At 49.1% G+C, this 18,982-nt stretch overlaps 1 protein-coding gene across 1 annotated transcript; it reads right to left on the reverse strand.

Moving 5' to 3' along the window:
- Nucleotides 1–14,148, reverse strand: LOC135819361 (deleted in malignant brain tumors 1 protein-like). The gene is made up of 13 exons (XM_065332555.1): nucleotides 11,220–14,148; nucleotides 10,551–10,677; nucleotides 8,484–9,764; nucleotides 7,689–7,806; nucleotides 7,026–7,234; nucleotides 6,193–6,266; nucleotides 5,613–5,811; nucleotides 4,717–4,890; nucleotides 4,274–4,390; nucleotides 3,345–3,602; nucleotides 2,876–2,972; nucleotides 1,548–1,711; nucleotides 1–762 (listed from the first exon to the last, which is right to left on the reverse strand). The coding sequence occupies exons 1-13, from the start codon at nucleotides 13,929–13,931 to the stop codon at nucleotides 314–316; spliced, it is 5,979 nt and encodes a 1,992-aa protein (XP_065188627.1). The 5' UTR covers nucleotides 13,932–14,148; the 3' UTR covers nucleotides 1–313.
- Between the last annotated feature and the right edge of the window lie 4,834 nt (nucleotides 14,149–18,982).

Genomic DNA, 18,982 nt, shown 5'->3' on the forward strand with positions numbered 1-18,982 from the left:
GACGAGATTTGCGCCACGCGATTGTTTCAGCAGCAGGAGCAGCGAGCCAGGGTTCAAACATTCAGAATGCCATTGGAGATGTTGAATATTTATATCAAGAAAACCTGACAGGACGGCAATATGATAGGGTAGGGGTTGGGGGGAGGGGGCTAAACCAGATATTTGGTTAGGAGAATATGGGAGTTGTCAAACATGCACGTGAACTATTGGAGCTGGGGAGGGCTAGAGGAGGACTGTGCCTGCCACTACCGGAACGTGGTTTTCTAGATGCAATTCAAATACACACAGACGAGTTCATCGTACACCATCTCACTCACACGTCTGTACATGTATGTAGCGTGTCGGAAACACCGCTGTTGTAACGTGCTTTATCCTCGTTGGGATCTAGCTTGACTTGCGGCACATCCTGCGGTGACCTGGTTGCCACCGAGCGGCCCACTCTGGCAAAGCCATCGTCGCCATCGTCACCAGCCAATCGGTTTCCAATGGCCATGGAGTCTGGTGCGTCGCTGACAAAGGCCGCAGTGGTGCGCGGTGCCTGCGGGCCCTTACCGACTTTCTTCCTGTCTCCGTTCTTCACGTCAAAGTTCTTCAGGTCCCTACGTCGCCTGTACACGACCGCGACAAGCACAGCGATCAGGGCCAGCCCCAGCAGTGTGCACACAACTGCAATGGCAATGGTAGCACCGTTGCCTGAGCCGCCGTCAGTACTGGTCGGCGGAACAGTGGGCGCTACCCGTCGCTCTGCAATCTGTGCATTGTCTGCACAGTAGAAGTGAAAACACAAACACACACAAAAAAACAGTGAGCAGCGCACGAGTATAATTTTATTGTGGATAGGACACGGTATGTATTCTGCATGCACGATGCAGTTCAGTCAAACTCAGTGTTGCAATGAATAGTGTTACTGTGTAGTAGTGACTACACTGAACATCATAATATCTCCTAGTTACTCTTACTATCGTAGATACCGGCTGAATGCAATACTAGTACGCTGTGTGTGTGTATGTGTGTGTGTGTGTGCGTGTGTCTGTGTGTTTGCAAATAAATTCCGGCGACTGCTCAGTGACACTGGAAAGGAAAGCACTAGCCAAAGTCAACGCATCAAGAGCTACCCAAGTGGATTTGAGCGCGTATGAGCAGCCGTTGAACACGCACGTAAAGCCAGCTCAGTTGAAGAGCACGATAGAGAGCAGTGCGCCGGTCTTATCGCGTTAGCCCAAAGCTAGCCCACCAGTAAAATGGCTGGTGTGCACAACGCTTAAACAGTGGAAGCCGAGTTAGCTGGTATCGATGTCGAGATAACTGGCACCGATGTCTAGAGTTAACTAGTACAGATGTCGAGTTAACTGGCACCGATATCATACAAGTTTTAGTGTGTGGCTGGGTGCTTGCCAGAAAGGGGCACTTGCCAGTCAGAGATTCCCGGTACTATAACGGAAGGGTACTTGTCCCTGTTAGAGATGCCCGTACTATAACGGCAGGGTACTTCCTGTCAGAGATGCCCGGTACTATAACGGCAGGGTACTTGTCTGTGTGTCACTAACCTAGATAGTCGGATCCCAGGTTGTTGGAGACCGTTACAGTGTAGTTGCCATAGTCGGCGGGCCGCACACCGCAGATCATCAGGGAGTAGTTTGACAGCTGCTTAGCGTGTGCGTCATTCACGACCACGCCGTTTCTTCTCCACACCACCGACACCGGCGTTGAACTAGATGCATACACAAGCGCAAACACCGCAAACACACAGTGGTCAGATGAGACTGTGGCCTATACTGGGCGGCAATCCGTTTTAACCCCCCTATCTCTGATAAGTTGGTGCTGATAAACACAGTGGCATTGAGTACGATTAAAAAAAAAAGAAGAAGAAGAAGAATTTACACAACCACACCAGTGAGATGCATGTTTACAGGGTTCGCAGCGAAGTTTGGAAGTCTGGAAAAAGTTTGGATTTTATAATTCAATTTTCCAGGTCTGGAAAAAGTTTTGAAAAGGCGCTCCTTTTGAAAAAGTTTGGAAAAAGTTTTGAATTTCGATTTTTTGGCCGCAGATGTGCTGCACTGCTGGCAGTACTGCATGCAAGTGGCGGTTTTGAGTGCCGCGATAGAAGACGCGCTGGCGATGCGTGGTGTTCACTGCATGTACGAGTCTCGTACAGTCATTTCAGTGCAGCTCAAGCGCGGTCGGTGATGACTTTTATTTGGCCGTTTTTTTGTTACTGGCGCTCGCGCTCCACTTTGATTCTTTGAAGTCGGGACAGCAGGATGGCGAGGTCCTTTCGCACTCAGATGAGTTTGCTGGCGAGGATGAAGCCGTCTTTTGCGCTGAGATGGACACCAGCTATGTAAATGTTTCATTGGAACCCCCTCTGGAGGCGGATTTGAACTTACGGAGGGGAACTCTCGTCGTATGAATTCCCCTGCTATTTTCAGGGGCTCTAGCTGCTGAAGGCGATATCATCGCAATGCACCTTGGTGAATTTGTTGATGGTAGTACCAGGGAGGATTTTACTACTCCCTGGTTGTACTAGTAGTGGAGAAGACAGTCGTGCAGAAGAGATTTATAATTTATTTTTCCTGCACGAGTGGGTTTGGAAATTCTTGAAATTGGTTTGGAAAAAGTTTGGAATTTTGTGTGCTTGGTTGGCTGCGAACCCTGTGTTTAGACTTTGATCGTTAGCACGTGCGCACTTAGCACAAGCAAAGTTTTGAAGTTAGAGTCAACGACCCTGTATGAAGAGGTCAACTTAGAGTCAACGACCCTGTACGCAGAGGCGGGCAGACCGGTTGTACACAAGAAGGAACATAGACGCGAGCAGGGCAAAGAACATCAGTGGTGCCTAATGCTACAAGATGCGTCACACATGGCTGCTTACCTTTGAATGATAACGTCCAAGACAATAGTTTTCGATGCATTGGCAGCCGTGATTGTGAAGTTAGGGCTGGCCGGCGCTGGTGTCAACACAGGCGGACCTGGACCCGCAAAGCACACGCACGCACACACTGTTTATGAGCAATTGTGCGTGAAGAGAGCAACTCGAAACTCCTCCAGTACATGCACAGTGCAATAATACGGCATGCAGTTGAACTGTACGTACACCATTCTTCGTTGTCATCTTCAATAGGTCTGTCAATTCATGGTACTAGTAGTAGTAGTTTTTTCATCAAGGGTCAAATGAGAACCTACCACAGTACTACAGTGCTACTCTATGTACACAGCCTAGCAAAGAAGATATTGCAGTAGAACATCTGCAACCACGGCAAACATTTGCAAGCCTTTGCTGCCAGAATACAGTCATGACTTGGCAAATAGCAGTACGCATCCAGTGTAGTTTGTGACCTTACCAAGCACGACCAAAGTGGTTTCGCGACGCGACAGTTCTGTATCGTACACATCCACCAACAGACACTCGTACTGTCCACCGTCTCCCACTTGCAAGCCAGTGATAGTCAGGTGAGAGCCGTTCTGAACGTAGCGTTCGTTGAAGGCAACGTTTGTGCGTCTATCGGCTCTGAGAACGCTCCAGAGCACTCTGCGATCCGCTGAGACATAGTAATCAGCACACTCCAGTGACACTGTCTGATTGACCATGACCATAGTAGCTGTACACCAACAACAATAACAACAACAGCAGCAGCAGCAGCAGCAACAGCAGCATTGAATAACACAGAACAGTTTTAGCACATGGTGGGTGTGAAATACAAAACATAGCGAGCGGTAAATACAGACGGCAGGGCAGTGTGAAATACATTACCTACCGTGATGGCTAATGCATCTTGTGACACTTACATGTAGTCTGGGAAGATAACTAGCAAGCAACAATACAGATGATTGGCAACCTCAGTGAAATAGAATGCTGGGCAACACATGTAATGGGCGAATGGGCGAATGGTGAGCAATGAGACAGCACTGTACCTGTGCTCTGTGTGCATTCCAGCAGATAATGTGGCTGCACCGGCCGGGTACACCCTGTACTCGCCGCCAGTCAACTGGGAACTTGTGGCCAGACACATGCACGGGCTATACATGGATATGGCTAATGGGGCTTTCGGCGCTTGTGCCAGTGGTTGTGATACGACTCGGTCATATCCCCTCCTCATCTCCACTGTTAGGGTATTCTGTTTCGAATTGCCGGGCTCCTGGGTCTCCTGTAGGCCTGAATGTGTTGTTCTAAGGCGAAGGGAGACTGTGCTCGCAGGAAACTGTTCCTTACTGGTCTAAAGTGATCTACAGCACTAGATGCATACACCAGGAAGCTATTTTCACTACTTACATCTGACAGTGACGGGAATTTGATAGTCCACTTGTCCTGCGCTGTTCTTTGCACTGCATGTGTACAGGCCGCTGTCACCGCTAACAGCTCCGCGAATTGTAAGAGTTGATGTCGGACCTGGGGTGCACAGCAAAAATGACATTGTCGAATTGCAACCATCCATCATTGCACACCGGCTTTGAGAATTACAACCGTGTATTACAGCCTACACCTGCACTGAAAACATACACGTACGCGTACTGTAATGTACTAATGTTGGCAAAGTGGAAAGGAGTGGATCAGACAACTTCAGCGTAATATGTAATACTACGAGTATTGCCATCTAATCAGGGGTTTGGTCAGGCACAGGAGAGAGAGAGAGATAGATAGAGAGAGAGAGAGAGAGAGAGAGAGAGAGAGAGAGCAGGGAACATAACACGAATAAGTTGCTGAAATGAACTAACCGTTTGCATTCTCGGCGACAAAGACACGGCTTTCAGGCTGATAGACAGATCGTGGATACAGCCAGTAGATGACTGTATCCGTAAAGTTCTCCATGCCACAGGTAAGTACGATAGCCTCGTTCTCATCCAGGACAATGCCCTCTAGTGGAGGTGTGCGGGAGAAAAGTGGTGCACCTGCATGCAAACATGAGATAACACCAGCCATGACAGCCATGACAGCTCAGGTATAACAGTCATGAGAACGATCACAATCACAGATTGTTGTGTCCCTCAGTCGAGTCATATTATTATGACTTCTCACGAGCATGCGCACTAGAGATGCAAGCTCGTGTGAAGTTGGTTTTGGGATGTTCGGAGGCAGTCTTCACTTGCTGCAGCTGAGTCTGGTTGAAGATAATTACATTCCGAGTTCAGAGCCGTTCAGAGTGAGCCAGTTACGTGTGTGTATAAACTGCATGATTAGATCATTGTATGGTCTAGGCAGGGACCATACACAGAGAGAATGGTAGAACAATACCAACAGGGCTATTGATAGCTAGTAGTATTACCAGTGACAGCAGCAGCAGAAACAGCAGCAGCAGAAACAGCAGCAGACGCAGAAGCAGCTGCACCCACACACCCACACACACAAATCACCCACAAGCAACAGGAGTGGTGAACTTTTAACATCAGCAGTGCAGTAGACACACACCCAGTGCAGTAGACACACACACACACACACACAGAGTGACCAGACACACACACAGTGACCGGACCCCGGCACCAGTGTACCTTTCAGGCATCAGAGCAATTGCATGTCTAAAATCAACTGAATACTCTACAGCACCAGTGACAATACAGGTATTTCACAACATAATGGCATGGTATAGTCCAACAGGTGTAGAACATTCTCTCACCTTTCACACGGACAACTGTGGATGCAGATGCTGTAGAGAAATTGTTACTGGCACTGCAAGTGTATGTGTCCGTGTCAGCGAGCGTCGGATTGAGCAGGATCAAGCTGTCATTCGTCACTGTATACTTGACGCCGTTGTTTTCTACAGCTCCCCCATTGCTACGTGACCATGTTATCGTTGGAGTGGGAACACCAGTAGCCTGCAAGACAACACACACAACAAAGAACACAACAATGATATGTCAGTAGCCTGCAAGGCAGCAAACACAAAGACCACAGCAGGACCAGCGGAAGCAGTTTTCGGTTGGTCTTGCCGTCAACTAGCCTTTATACTTTCTGTACGATATGCAGGGTATACGCACGATTTCCTCAGCAGTAAACACACATTGCTGGCCAAAACACTGGTCCGGCCATGGCCTGACTAACCGGACCGGTTCCACAGGGCCTGCACAACACCGATGCTACAGCAGTGCGTTAGGAATGTGATGTTCACCAACGGACTGACGAATATACAACCAAAATCACTCTTCACCCTGCCCCGCCCCCCCCCCCCCCCCACACACACACACTGGTCGACATACCTGGCATCTCAGTGTAAACTCAGCAGCTTCAGCAACCACAGTCGTTTGATTAAACGGGCGAATAGCAATGGGAACTGAAGAAGGCACACACACACACAATATGAAGAAGCAGTCATTTTCAACTACCGTAAACTGCCTAGCGTTTGCGGCGTATTCATGTTTGCCAATTTAGCGAGAAGAGAATAACGCGAATATCAACCACCGTGAAATCAAACTTAAACAGTCGGTGCATATGTGTGGCCCCAGTGCTCCGCGAACATTTGCCATCGCAAACTCGCTGGTTCTGAGAGATCGCGAAAAATTGGCGACACGAATATTGGGCGGTTTCCAGCATTAGCAAATGTTGCAAAAATAACCGAGCCAACCAAAATGATGCAACACCTGTGACGGGGATAGCACACATCACTTGCTACCCACACCTACAGCTCTGCTGATGTATATACCCATAGTGGTACTGTCACAGCAGCACTAATCTACATTGTATGTGGACATGCAATGGTCTGCAGTGCACCATAAACACACACTTGCTAGTTTGCAGTCAAGGCCTGAGAGCATTGTCAAGTGACACACTTGCACACACACAAACTCACAAATGCGTGCGCACACATGCACACACACACACACACACACACACACACACACACGCGCGCGCACGCGAGAGCAAGCACTACTTGTCTCTAGGTGCAAGTCACACCTCCAGTGTTTGTGACTGAGTACATCCCACATGATGCTATGATCACCCGCTCACTGATGCAGTTTAGTTCCCGATGTTCTAGTGAGTGATCACCAATGCCTACACTAGCCAGACATAAAGGAATATGAAAGGTACATACTTGGACTGAGCACATTCACATAGGCGCTTGCTGATAGTTTTAGCTGTGTGGTCTTGGAGAAACATTGATATTTTCCCTGCATGGACAGCTGTATACGTCCCAGTAACAGAGATCCAGTAGCGCTCAGCTTGTAGGTGAACCGAGGACGGATGTAATCCAAGGTGGTAGTCTGCACCGGCAGTAGGTTTAGTCTGCGTGTTTCATGGAACCTGGCAGCAAGAAGACAATGAACACAGCAACAGCAAGAAGACAATGAACACAGCAACAGCAAGAAGACAATGAACACAGCAACAGCAAGAAGACAATGAACACAGCAACAGCAAGCAGACAATGACAGGTGCAGTAGTAACAATAGCCGTGGTCTTAAGTCGTGAATAAAACCTGTATTTCAGTCCGTTGCCGAAGAACTAGTATGGCATTCTGGCAAGAATTTAGCTACACAGCATAAATTGCAACAAGGACATGTCAGATGGGTTTTTTGCGCATACAACCAGCTCCCTCACACACCTTTTCCACTCGTGTGTGTACGTCTGTGCGGGCGCACGCGCGCGCGCGCGTGTGTGTATGTGGGCGCCCACACATGCGAGTCTCTCCCGCTACTCCCCCCCCCCCCCTCCCCTACACACACACACTCCATACAGGTGGCTAGAAAACAAAACTCACCAGTTGATTATACTGCTTGCATTTGCACCACAGGACAGTACAACCGCTGCTGTCTGGTTCACCACAGCTGATCGGTTGCGTGGTGTCAACACCAGTTTGTGTGGCTCAAGGGCATAAGCTGCAAGTCAAAAATACAAAAACATTCCCTAAATTTACCACGTGTTCTCAAGTAGAAAAAATGAAAATATGTACTGGGTGGACTCACTGACGCCAACATATTTATTCTATAAACCCAGTGATGAATACGGTTCTTAGCAAGCGCGGCTGGTCACCCAATGGTCGATAGCATGCACGCCAGGTTGGGCAGTGAAGCTGTACACAGTCCAGTCTACTCTCGATGAGTCGCGCACCCGATCTTGAAGACAAAAATCCGTGACTTATCGCGAGCGCGTGACTTACGCTTTTGCATACATATACAAAAGTATATGCCGTCTAAATAGGAAAAAAGTGCGGGAATTATTGCGAGTGAGCGACTTAAAAGTGCGTGCTTTACTTATCGCGAGTGCACGACTTGAAAGTGTGTGACTTATCGCGAGTAGACTGTACACCATAGCAGCACAGATAGTGACCACAGGCAAAGGAATCTCACAATCACCAAGGTGCAGTTGCCTCGGACCAATGGCTGTGTTGCAAGTGAAGATTGTGGCAGGTCTGGCCAGCATAATACAATGCCATACGTCCCTCACCCCTCCCCCCCCCTCCCCCCAGCCATACGCTATGATCTAAGTCCCTTGCCCCCGCCCCCAACCTCACCCCCTTCACCCTCTAAGGCATACGCTATGATCTCATCCTTACTTCTACAGTCTTGTCCATCTCCCACATAGTTTTTCGGGCACTCCCAGCACGCTGATTTATAGCCGGCGATCTTAGTAGTGTTGAAGCATCCAGCTGCTGCTTCGCATAATCCATTCGAGCATGGTTTATCGTTAACAGTTGTGCACACTTCCTCATCGTATGCCTCAAGAGATGCGTTGCACTGTACAGATGCCTGATAGCAACTGTAGACAGAGGCTTTGGTTTGCATCTGGCATTCAAATATGTTGGCTTCTGTACCGAGACAGCGCAGAAAGTTCACATGAAGCTGGTTGAATGCGCGAACAAGAGACGTGGAGTATCGTGTTGGTAAACCCATGCCGAGCTGCCTGCACACAACGCTGGCTGCGTAGCGATCCCACTCTCCTCTGCTAGAGCAGAACGGAATCCATTTAGAGTTGATGTAGAGTTGTAGCACTTGCTGAGTGCCTTGTAGGCGGATGTTTGTTAAATTCTTCTGGTAGGTTTCGCGCACTGGTCGTTTTCCGGCTGGACAAGCTGATACACATTGTGTGCCATCCAGGACCAAGTCCAGTGTGGTATTACAGCGAATACAGATATCATCACGTGCTCCATTGAAACAGCCATCACATTTCTCATTACATGGCTGGCATGTACCGTCAGTTGTGTCACCATGGAAACCATCTTCACATTTGATTTCACACTGCCCACTTTCAGACGCACTCAGGAATCTTCCCTCGATGCATTCTTCGCATACGGTGGCACTTCCCGTGCTGCAGCGTTTACATGTCGCTGCACACTTTTCACATGTACGTGCTACCGCATCTTTCACACGGTATCCCTGCGAAGTGTCACAAGTAGGCAGACAGATAGGCGCAGACACTAGCGGTGGTGAGCAGATAACACCAGCATCCTCTCTATGATGGCAGTTATGACTGTTCACTCCAGCATGATTGCAGTCGAACAAGGTTGGTTCTGAGCCCTTACAGTGAAGGTCATCCAGCACGATAGGAATGGAGAGGTTTGTGATCTGGTTGTAGTATGTTGTAGTGCGTGATCTGTTGTGTTGGTTGATTGTAGCAACGGGTGGACCAAGGCCCAGTTGACGACAAACAACAGTAGCATCATGAAGTGTCCACTGGTCATCGCAAACTGTACCCCATTGCCCGGTGTTGGAGTTGTAGACTTCAACACGACCAGATCGAGCCGTGCCATTGGCCAGTCGAATACCCTGCGACATCTCCTTATGCAGTGTATAGCCAGTGCAAGCGTCTTGACAGCGACCTCCCGACAAATACTTGGCTGAAGAAGATGAATACGAAGAACACACACACACACACACACACAAGCAAACTGTCAATGCACAAGTCCAGAACAGATATTGCATACTGGCCAACCGCTAAAATCTCAATCCCTTGACAAGACAAGCAGAATCCCTTGATTTCTTTTTTTATAAAAAAATCCCTGGATGGCACAAAAACCAGTGAAAAGAGCTTTTCCCGCCAAAAAAAGTTTGGCAGCACATACTCTGCATACAGCACAGTTCAACCACGCAGTGCACTTCGATCAGTCGCATGCCTAGCACGCCTGTTGGTGCAGATCATGCCGGCTACAATTTGTAGGCTGGTCAGGTCTTGAAAATGCCCTGCACAGTTCGCAGTGCGAGTGCGCACTGTACATATTTTTGAAAAAAGAACCGGGACATTGAAGGCAAGTCCCTGGAGTTTTCAGGAACAAACTGGATCAAGCAAAAATGTGATTTTCCCGGGAGTCCGCTTGAAATCACCGGGACCCCAGGAGTATTGTCGATTTCCCGGGAAACCAGGAGGGTTGACCTGTATGATATTGCCAGAGAGACCATGGTAGTAGCCATGACAACACATTCCACACATTGAAATGTCATGCAACAGACTAATGCCCCTATGTTGCAACACAAACATACATGTATGTATGTCCAGTGGACACGTACAAACATGCAGACAATTAAGTGGCACTGCAAATGGATTCCCACAAAGCATTCTGGATTAGAATCGCAGTCTACCAAATGGCAGACTTCACTCTGAATAGAAGCATGTCATCTTCACTTACGTTTCGGACAATCAGTGCAGTCTGTTGCAGCTGGACCACTACACTTGCTGCATGATGAATGGCATTGATTGCACACAGCACTGACATTGTAGAAGTTGGAGCTGCATGCTGCCTTGCACTTGCCTCCCTGAAGTAGAAAACAACGAGAGAGAGAGAGAGAGAGAGAGAGAGAGAGAGAGAGAGAGAGAGAGAGAGAGAGAGAGAGAGAGAGAGAGAGAGAGAGAGAGAGAGAGAGAGAGAGAGAGAGAGAGAGAGAGAGAGAGAGAGAAAGAGAGAGAAAGAGAAAGAGAGAGAAGAGAGAGAGAGAGAGAGAGAGAGAGAGAGAGAGAGAGAGAGAGAGTGATGCCGAGAGAGAGAGAGTGTGAGAGAGAGTGAGAGAGAGAGAGAGTGAGAGAGTGAGAGAGACACACAGGGAAAGAGACAGAGACACAGAAAGACAGAGAAAAGTAGAATACGGAAGACAAATTCAGAGAAGAGCAAGCATCTTGAAGTACAAGCCTGATATAGCGTATAGGGTGTGCACAACCACACAACACCGACCATTCACCAACAACGGCCATGCACAAACACTACCCCAGCCACCACCGACAATACAAAATGCAGTGAATACAGCCCCAAAAACAGCAGCCTCAGCAGCAATAGCATTAACAACACACTACAGACCCTGACCTCTAGAAAGAATCCATCGTAGCATTGTGTACATGTGGTAGGAGCGTTGCTGACACAGTCCGCACAAGAGAAGTCACATCGCTGGCAAACCCCACCGGGCACACCACGGTAGTTAGTGGGACACTGGTCAACACATCGACGTGCTGAATTGGGTCCAGCGCATTGTACACCGGCAACTTCTGAGAGGTAGCAGTTATGAGTTCCGGGTGTGCGGCTAGCACAGTCCTCTAGACGAGTCTCATTTCCCGTACATCGTACGTCATCCAGTACAATTGACTGCGTATCGTTGCTACCAAAGTAGCTGCGAAAGAATACAGCGATAACTGGGCCATAGTTCAGCTGCCGGCACAGCACCTCACCATCGGCTAGCGACCAGTAGTCATCACAAACGAATCCCCACTTGCCCATATGAAACATTTCCACACGGCCTTCCAGTGGAGTTTTGCCATTGACCAGTCGTACAGATGCTTTGTAGTCGAGTGCAAAGCGTTGGGGACCACATTGTGCTGTGCAGGTGTTGTTTTCAAGATAGTATCCCGGGTGGCAACTGGTGCAGGAACTGGCGCTGGAAGCACATGATAAGCAGCTGCCATCACACGATGAGCATTTTTGGAGCCTGTAGTCCTTGAAAAATCCCCGTGGACATTGTGTGATGCACTCGGAATTGTACAGGAATGTCTCTGTATTACAACCAGTGCATGTTGATGCCGTATTTATGCAGGTTCTACAGTTACCAGAGCATCGCTTACATGTGCTCAATGGAGTTCCGTACAGTCCGTCGGAGCAGACGCTCACACAGCGCTTAGCTGAACTGCCGCCGCACTGAATGGCTACATCTTCCGAGTGCGAGCAATCTGTCCTTCCCCAGCCGTGGTGAGAGCAGTTGAATAGAGAAGCATCACTGTCTTGACATTGAACATTGTCCATCCATATCGGGTCATCGTTGTGTGCTGGTTGAATGTTATTAGCGGATAACGAAATGCGTGATCTGACGACCCTGTTGAAACCTAGCTGTCTGCACACCACTCTCGCATTGGTTATACTCCAGTAGTCATCGCATACGGTTCCCCAGCGAGAACCAAAATAGACTTCCACTCTACCTTGGTCGGAGGTACCGCCGGCAAGTCGAACAAGAGAATTCGTGGGAACAACGTCTTCGGCTCCTCTGCCTGGCGAGCATTGCAGTACGCATTGACCGTTTTGTTCCGCATATGGCAGTGCACATCTTGTACATTGTGCTTGGCTAGTACACAGCGTGCAGTTGGAGGTACATTTTAGGCAGGTCTGCTCCTGGATATCTGGATAGTAGCCATCTTGACACTTTGTTACACAGCGACCGTTCAGTGCCAGAGTTGGTGGCGGACAAGCTTGTACACACGATGTGCCACTCAGCAGCTTGGAATCTTTACAGCTTGTGCACGTGTTGTTCCGTTGTCCATCTCCACATGTTTCACAATTCAACGAGCACCGTGTACACATTCCCGTCAGTGTATTGGCAAACATGTGACTGGGGCAGTCCGTGACACACGACGTACCAATTAGGTATTTCCCTCGTCTGCAGCTCGTGCACACACTAGCATGATCTCGGCAACCGAGGCAATCAGCTGAACAAGCAATGCAGAGTTTGTCTAGCCGTTCCTGAAATGTTCCATCTGGGCATTGCTTGACACACTGAATAAGCTCACTGGGAGGTACATACGGTCCAGAACATTGGATTACGACATCTTCCGAGGGAAGGCAGTTATGCGTCCGAAATCCGTCGTGAGAGCATGATCGGACATCCGTCTCATTGCCGATACATGCCACTTCGTCCAGCATGGTATCGCCAGACCGAGCAGGGATATTGCTTCCAGCATACGATGAGCTGCGGTACGTACTTCGTAGAGAACGTCCCAGGCCCAAAGAGCGACATACAACGTTGGCATCCACCGTTGTAAATTTGTCACGACAAATGGGTCCCCATACACCCTGGTAATAGACTTCGATGAGACCCTTTAGCCGTGTCGCTGTGGAGTTCAGTAGTCGAGTAGTGGGTCGAATCTCCCAATCAGGACATGATGCCACACAACTACCATCCTTCAAGAATTGTTGACTTGCACAGCTGGTGCACACATTGCTGTTTCCACCGTTAGCACAAGTCTTACAAGACTGAGCACAGGGTAGACAACGCTTGCTGACAGTATTCCCATAGAAGCCGTTTCCGCAGGTGGCTACGCAGATTGAGCCGTTTGTCCCCGTTGGCTTGCGAAACCGCCCAAATGGACACTCCAAACAGTTAGTAGATGTAGCAGTGCAACTTGCACAGCCAGTATCACATGCTTGGCAAATAGTCATGTCACTATTCTTGTCTTGAGCTAGGTAGAATCCACGTGGACAGTTCGGTACAACACATGATCTGCTAGTGTCTGGACCAGCACATTGAATTTCGACATCTTCATAGTGAGTGCACAGCGTGTCTTGACGACGCTTAAGTGGACATTCAAATATGGAACTCTCCTGACCAGTGCATTTAACATAGCCCAGATTTATGGGCGCGTCACGTTTTGCTATTGCGTACCGTCCACTTGTGAGCGCTGAAGCCATGCCGAGACCTAGCTGTTGGCACACCACATTAGCAGATGTCAAAGTAAAGCTCTTGTTGCAAACAGTTCCCCAATTTCCATTCTCATCTCGAACTTCCAGTCGTCCTTGCTGAGCTGACAGTGTAGCCATGTTGAACGTAGCACTGTCGACAAGTCGAACACTCACACTGGAACCTACGTTGCGCTGTAGCAGAACGTATCCATTAGAGCACTTGTCCTGGCATGCATTACCTTGTAGGAGCCGATTGCTTTTACACGATGTACACGCTGTACGATCTGAGCAGGTAGCACACTCCTCCGAGCAGCCACGGCACTCACCGTATGCTGCCGTGCCATAACTACCAACAGGGTGTTAGTATCGCGGTAGACAACCTTCGAGCATTGGTTATTCTGAGCAGTCGTGGCTACTGTGTCAGCAGTACCGCTAAGAGCTTGGCGTCTCTGCCGGGAATGTGCACTGTCTCTCCATTCCTCCCAATCTGCAGAGGTAGTACATACAAGCAATGCCAGAGACACAGATAAGCCAGAACGGCAAGAGTGAGCACATGATATGGAGTTCATAATTATGCGGAGCCTTGGTCAACCCCCGCACGCCACTCCCTCTAAGTTTCTACAGTACTGCTGGTCGCCGAAGAACTGGGGGTCAGCCTCTTAACCTAAACCAAAGAACTGAGGGTCAGCCTCCTAACCTAAACCAAAGAACTGAGGGGTCAGCCTCCTAGCCTAAACCAAAGAACTGAGGGGTCAGCCTCCTAACCTAAACCAAAGAACTGGGGGTCAGCCTCCTAACCTAAACCAAAGAACTGGGGGTCAGCCTCCTACCCTAAACCAAAGAACTGGGGGTCAGCCTCCTAACCTAAACCAAAGAACTGGGGGTCAGCCTCCTAGCCTAAACCAAAGAACTGGGGGTCAGCCTCCTAGCCTAAACCAAAGAACTGGGGGTCAGCCTCCTAGCCTAAACCAAAGAACTGGGGGTCAGCCTCCTAGCCTAAACCAAAGAACTGAGGGGTCAGCCTCCTAGCCTAAACCAAAGAACTGGGGGTCAGCCTCCTAACCTAAACCAAAGAACTGAGGGGTCAGCCTCCTAGCCTAAACCAAAGAACTGGGGGTCAGCCTCCTAACCTAAACCAAAGAACTGAGGGGTCAGCCTCCTAACCTAAACCAAAGAACTGGGGGGTCAGCCTCCTAGCCTAAACCAAAGAACTGGGGGGTCAGCCTCCTAGCCTAAACCAAAGAACTGGGGGGTCAGCCTCCTAGCCTAAACCAAAGAACTGGGGGGTCAGCCTCCTAGCCTAAACCAAAGAACTGGGGGGTCAGCCTCCTAGCCTAAACCAAAGAACTTGGGGGTCAGCCTCCTAGCCTAAACCAAAGAACTGGGGGGTCAGCCTCCTAGCCTAAACCAAAGAACTGGGGGGTCAGCCTCCTAGCCTAGACCGTTCTTATTTTCATGTATTACAGTCAATGCGCAGTTGAGTCTTCGTGTGTACATTGATATGCGGTGCTTGGTAAAATTCTAGCCTGGCCGTTCTTCGGCGCTCCGTTCTTCGGCGCCCGACAGATCTGTATTAGTACAACCAAGAGTAGAGAAGCAACAACGAGTGTGCAGCTCTGGGTACTCTGTCTATGGGGTATGCCGACAGTGAAAACTCATGTCACATGCTGTAGTGTTCTCATTGTACGTTCCCAGCCATTTTCTAGCGGCCAGACGAGTAGTAAAAATAGCACTCCCTGACAGAAAATCACTCGGCTTCTGCGAGTCATTGGCATGATCATTGCAGATTTTCGGACTGTGCGGCGCACACTACTAGGCTTGCTTTCGTTGTACGTACAGTAGTTCACACCGCACTTGGAACACATGATGTGAGTTTTCGCCGATGAAGGCCCTGTATGCGGAGCTACACACTTTAGTCTTGGCAGCTTATTTACCTTTGCTACTAGTACGTTGAGTTTTCTTACTCTTGGCAATCTTAGTATGATAGTATTACAGCCAAAGCAAGTGCATTTTTTTGCCAAGATGTGCTCCTCTGGACAATGGGGATCTGATGCCAAACCTATACAGCATGTGATTACAAGCGACAGAGAAGTACAGTGCTTGGTGCGAAAGACCCAGGAGCGAAGACACGCAGTCATATCTTCAGCCTGTATCTCATTCAATCCTGTGTTTGTCTGCAGGGACAGTGAATATGTAAAGTAAATCATTGTGTCCATTCCCGAAGGGAACTCCGGTAAGATCTGTCCGGCCTTAGCGTCCGCTATAAACATGACTGAACACAGCCAGTAACTGTCTTCGGTCTACAAAAACATTCAGCTCTCGCATCCAACCACTGCTAGACATCCATTTTCGTGAATGATGGTTTCTGCAAAAATATCGTTTAAAAACTAAGAAGCGACTGTAGTAAGTCTATGAGGTGTGTGTTGTGCCTGGTATTTGCTGCTGGTGTGTGTTAGTATCACGATGTTCTGACCATGTTCCTTTGACCATGTTCCTTTGTGCATGCAACATACAGGGGTAGTATACAGGGGTAAATACGGAGGTGGCATGCAGGAGTAGCATGTAGAGGTAGTACACAGGAGTACAATACAGGGTAGCATGCAGGGGTAACACACAGGGGTAAATACGGAGGTGGCATGCAGGGGTAGCATGTAGAGGTAGTACACAGGAGTACAATGCAGGGGTAGCATGTAGAGATAGTACACGGGGGTAAAATACAGGGCAGCATGCAGGGGTAGCATACAGGGGAACACTGTGCTATACATAAATACATGTAGCCCGACATATATGCCACTATCTCTCACAGCACGTTGTGCCATTAATTCCTCGCAACACCGGGCACACCAATGCCAATGGCAGAAGATCAGGCGCAACATAGCCAGCATGTATTGAAGTTCTCGCTGGTAAAAAGCACGCTTGTCAAGGCCAGTGCATGTTGGTTGGTCAAACTACTGACTCTGTAATATCAACAGTTACGAGGAAAGTCAGTGTCTAGTTGCGATGCCACTGTTCCAGCGATCGCCCACGCCTGCTGCGGGGCCGCACAGATGAGCGGACATCACTGACTTCCACGTCAGCTTAAGCCAGTACCACCCACTGGGACAGACAGAGAGAGGGGAGAGTGACACATTCTCACTGAAGCCCTGGAGCGCATGTTGACGGCCCATTTCTGCCGAAGCATCACCGCCTGACACCACCTCCCTTGAGCAACAACTCCCTTGCTTGTCTCCTACTCTAGTCTCAACAGTCCACAGCACAGGATGGACTGGACTGGTGGTGGACAACGAGTTCACCGGCCTCGTTAGCAAATTGTCGCTCTGATTGTGCCTGCATGAGCTAACACACATGCTAGGAAAACTGACAGATGGTTCACAAGCGATAGAGATGTTGGTACATGGTCGGCACAGCAGACATGTGATCATCAGTAGCTACTCTTACAAACACATTGCACAAGTAGCTGTAGCTGTACCTACATCTATCAGCGTGGTGCCAGTTGAGGGGTCGCTCATGTGCTGCTGCTGCTGCTACTGCTGGTTCTGCATGATACAGTGGCAGCAGCGGCAAACTAATCACAAGACGTGACCGTCATTCAGTGACCTCAGGTACAGTGCATAGTGGAGACATCACGAGCTAGTGCTAGAGTAGAGCACTAGCACTAGCACTAGCTCAGTCTGTACAGTCTTTATCAGCAGTGCCCTGAGCTACACTTTGGGTATGCCGGATAGAGCTACAACACATCTCAATCTGTACGCCTTGTGTCAACCTGTCACTCACCAACCATAAAGCTGTCAACAGGTTGGAGAATACGTCTAGTGCTGTTTACACAACTGTGCGACTACTATGCTAGTCATTCAAAGCACTTGGCACCAATCCTTCCCGCCACCAGAGAGCTGACGTCCGCTTCGCAAAGCATGCCAGAAAACTGCGGCTGTTCACGCTCCAGGCAGTGATGTCCGCTCACACCCCAGCTGCTCAGTTTGTACTGATACAGTCGCAGTCGCAACAGCAGCGCCTCTAAAAGGCATCATGCTTTCTGGAGAATTCCGGATTACCAAGATACACGTGTCAGACAGCCTTGAGAGCCAGTCATGGATTGCCCAAGAAAACCCTGTACCTGACTGTGTATGGACCTGAAGCTTCTCTAGCATCTCTAGCCTACCAGGACTGCTTTAGTATGAGTGGTATCAACAGGGACGCTAGCTCCCAAAGGACTGAGCCGTTTGAGCAATGAATAACTGTACATGCATGTGACAGATTGGCTGTCGGCCCTTGGACAGCTAAACCTGAACCGCTGATACTGACCCCTTCATCAACCAACCAGACACAGTCTTTGTAGATCTACCCACATATGCCCATATAGATCCAGACAGAGGGTGCAGCGAATGCTAGAGGTCAACATCAGACATACACTGCTCTGGTTTGCACTATTGCGGGGTACTACAGTCAGACCTCGCTTATCCGGTCCTCTTTTATCCGGATACCTCGCCATCCGGAAGAAAATCACTGGTTACGGATTTACAGCATATGCCATGCATACATACAATGTGTGTGTTCGATTATCCGGTTCCCTCGCCTATCCGGATATTTTTGTGGAAAACGGATGTGTGCGGTTAAGCGAGGTCTGACTGTACCCCTGCAAGCAACCATGCTAAGGTGAATAGAGGGAGGGAGGGGGGGGGGGGGCACTGGTCGAGTTCAAGCACCAGTGCATCGTTTTACAAGATAGCACGGTAGAGAAAACTAACTCAGTTGTTCACTCTCCCACAATGACATTATATCAATTAGGTTGTATCACAACGAGCCGCTCTGCCTCTTCACCCTAGTATCATCCGTGCAGCACATGTTACCTGGATGCTTGCAACATGGCATTCCATTAGTTCTACTCTTTTAATAACCAGCTGCATGCCACGTTTGGCGGGTCCAGCATTCACCAGAAACACCCACACCATCGCCATTCTGCCCAGTGGACATTTATCCTGGCCTACAGTGGCCATAGCATGCACCTCCGTATTGTTACACCCACTACAGATAACTACTGACCGTCAGCCGCTTTGGCAGTTGCAACACAGCCACATGGGCCGCAATCCTGACTTCACTAGTCGAGAGAGGGGCCTTGTTGGTATCAGAATAGCACAAGCTACTTACAAAGGTGCAAACAGAGCAATACCCGCAATGAGACTGTGGTCTGT

Source organism: Sycon ciliatum, chromosome 6 (assembly GCF_964019385.1).
Source record: "Sycon ciliatum chromosome 6, ocSycCili1.1, whole genome shotgun sequence".
NCBI lineage: Eukaryota > Metazoa > Porifera > Calcarea > Leucosolenida > Sycettidae > Sycon > Sycon ciliatum.

Coding starts and splice junctions, on each gene's coding strand:
- LOC135819361 (XM_065332555.1), bottom strand. CDS start 13,931: ATGGCTACACTGTCAGCTCAGCAAGGACGACTGGAAGTTCGAGATGAG. Junction 10,678..11,219: donor ACGATGGATTCTTTCTAGAG/GTCAGGGTCTGT, acceptor TTTCTACTTCAG/GGAGGCAAGTGCAAGGCAGC. Junction 7,235..7,688: donor GCAAGCAGTATAATCAACTG/GTGAGTTTTGTT, acceptor TCTTGCTGCCAG/GTTCCATGAAACACGCAGAC.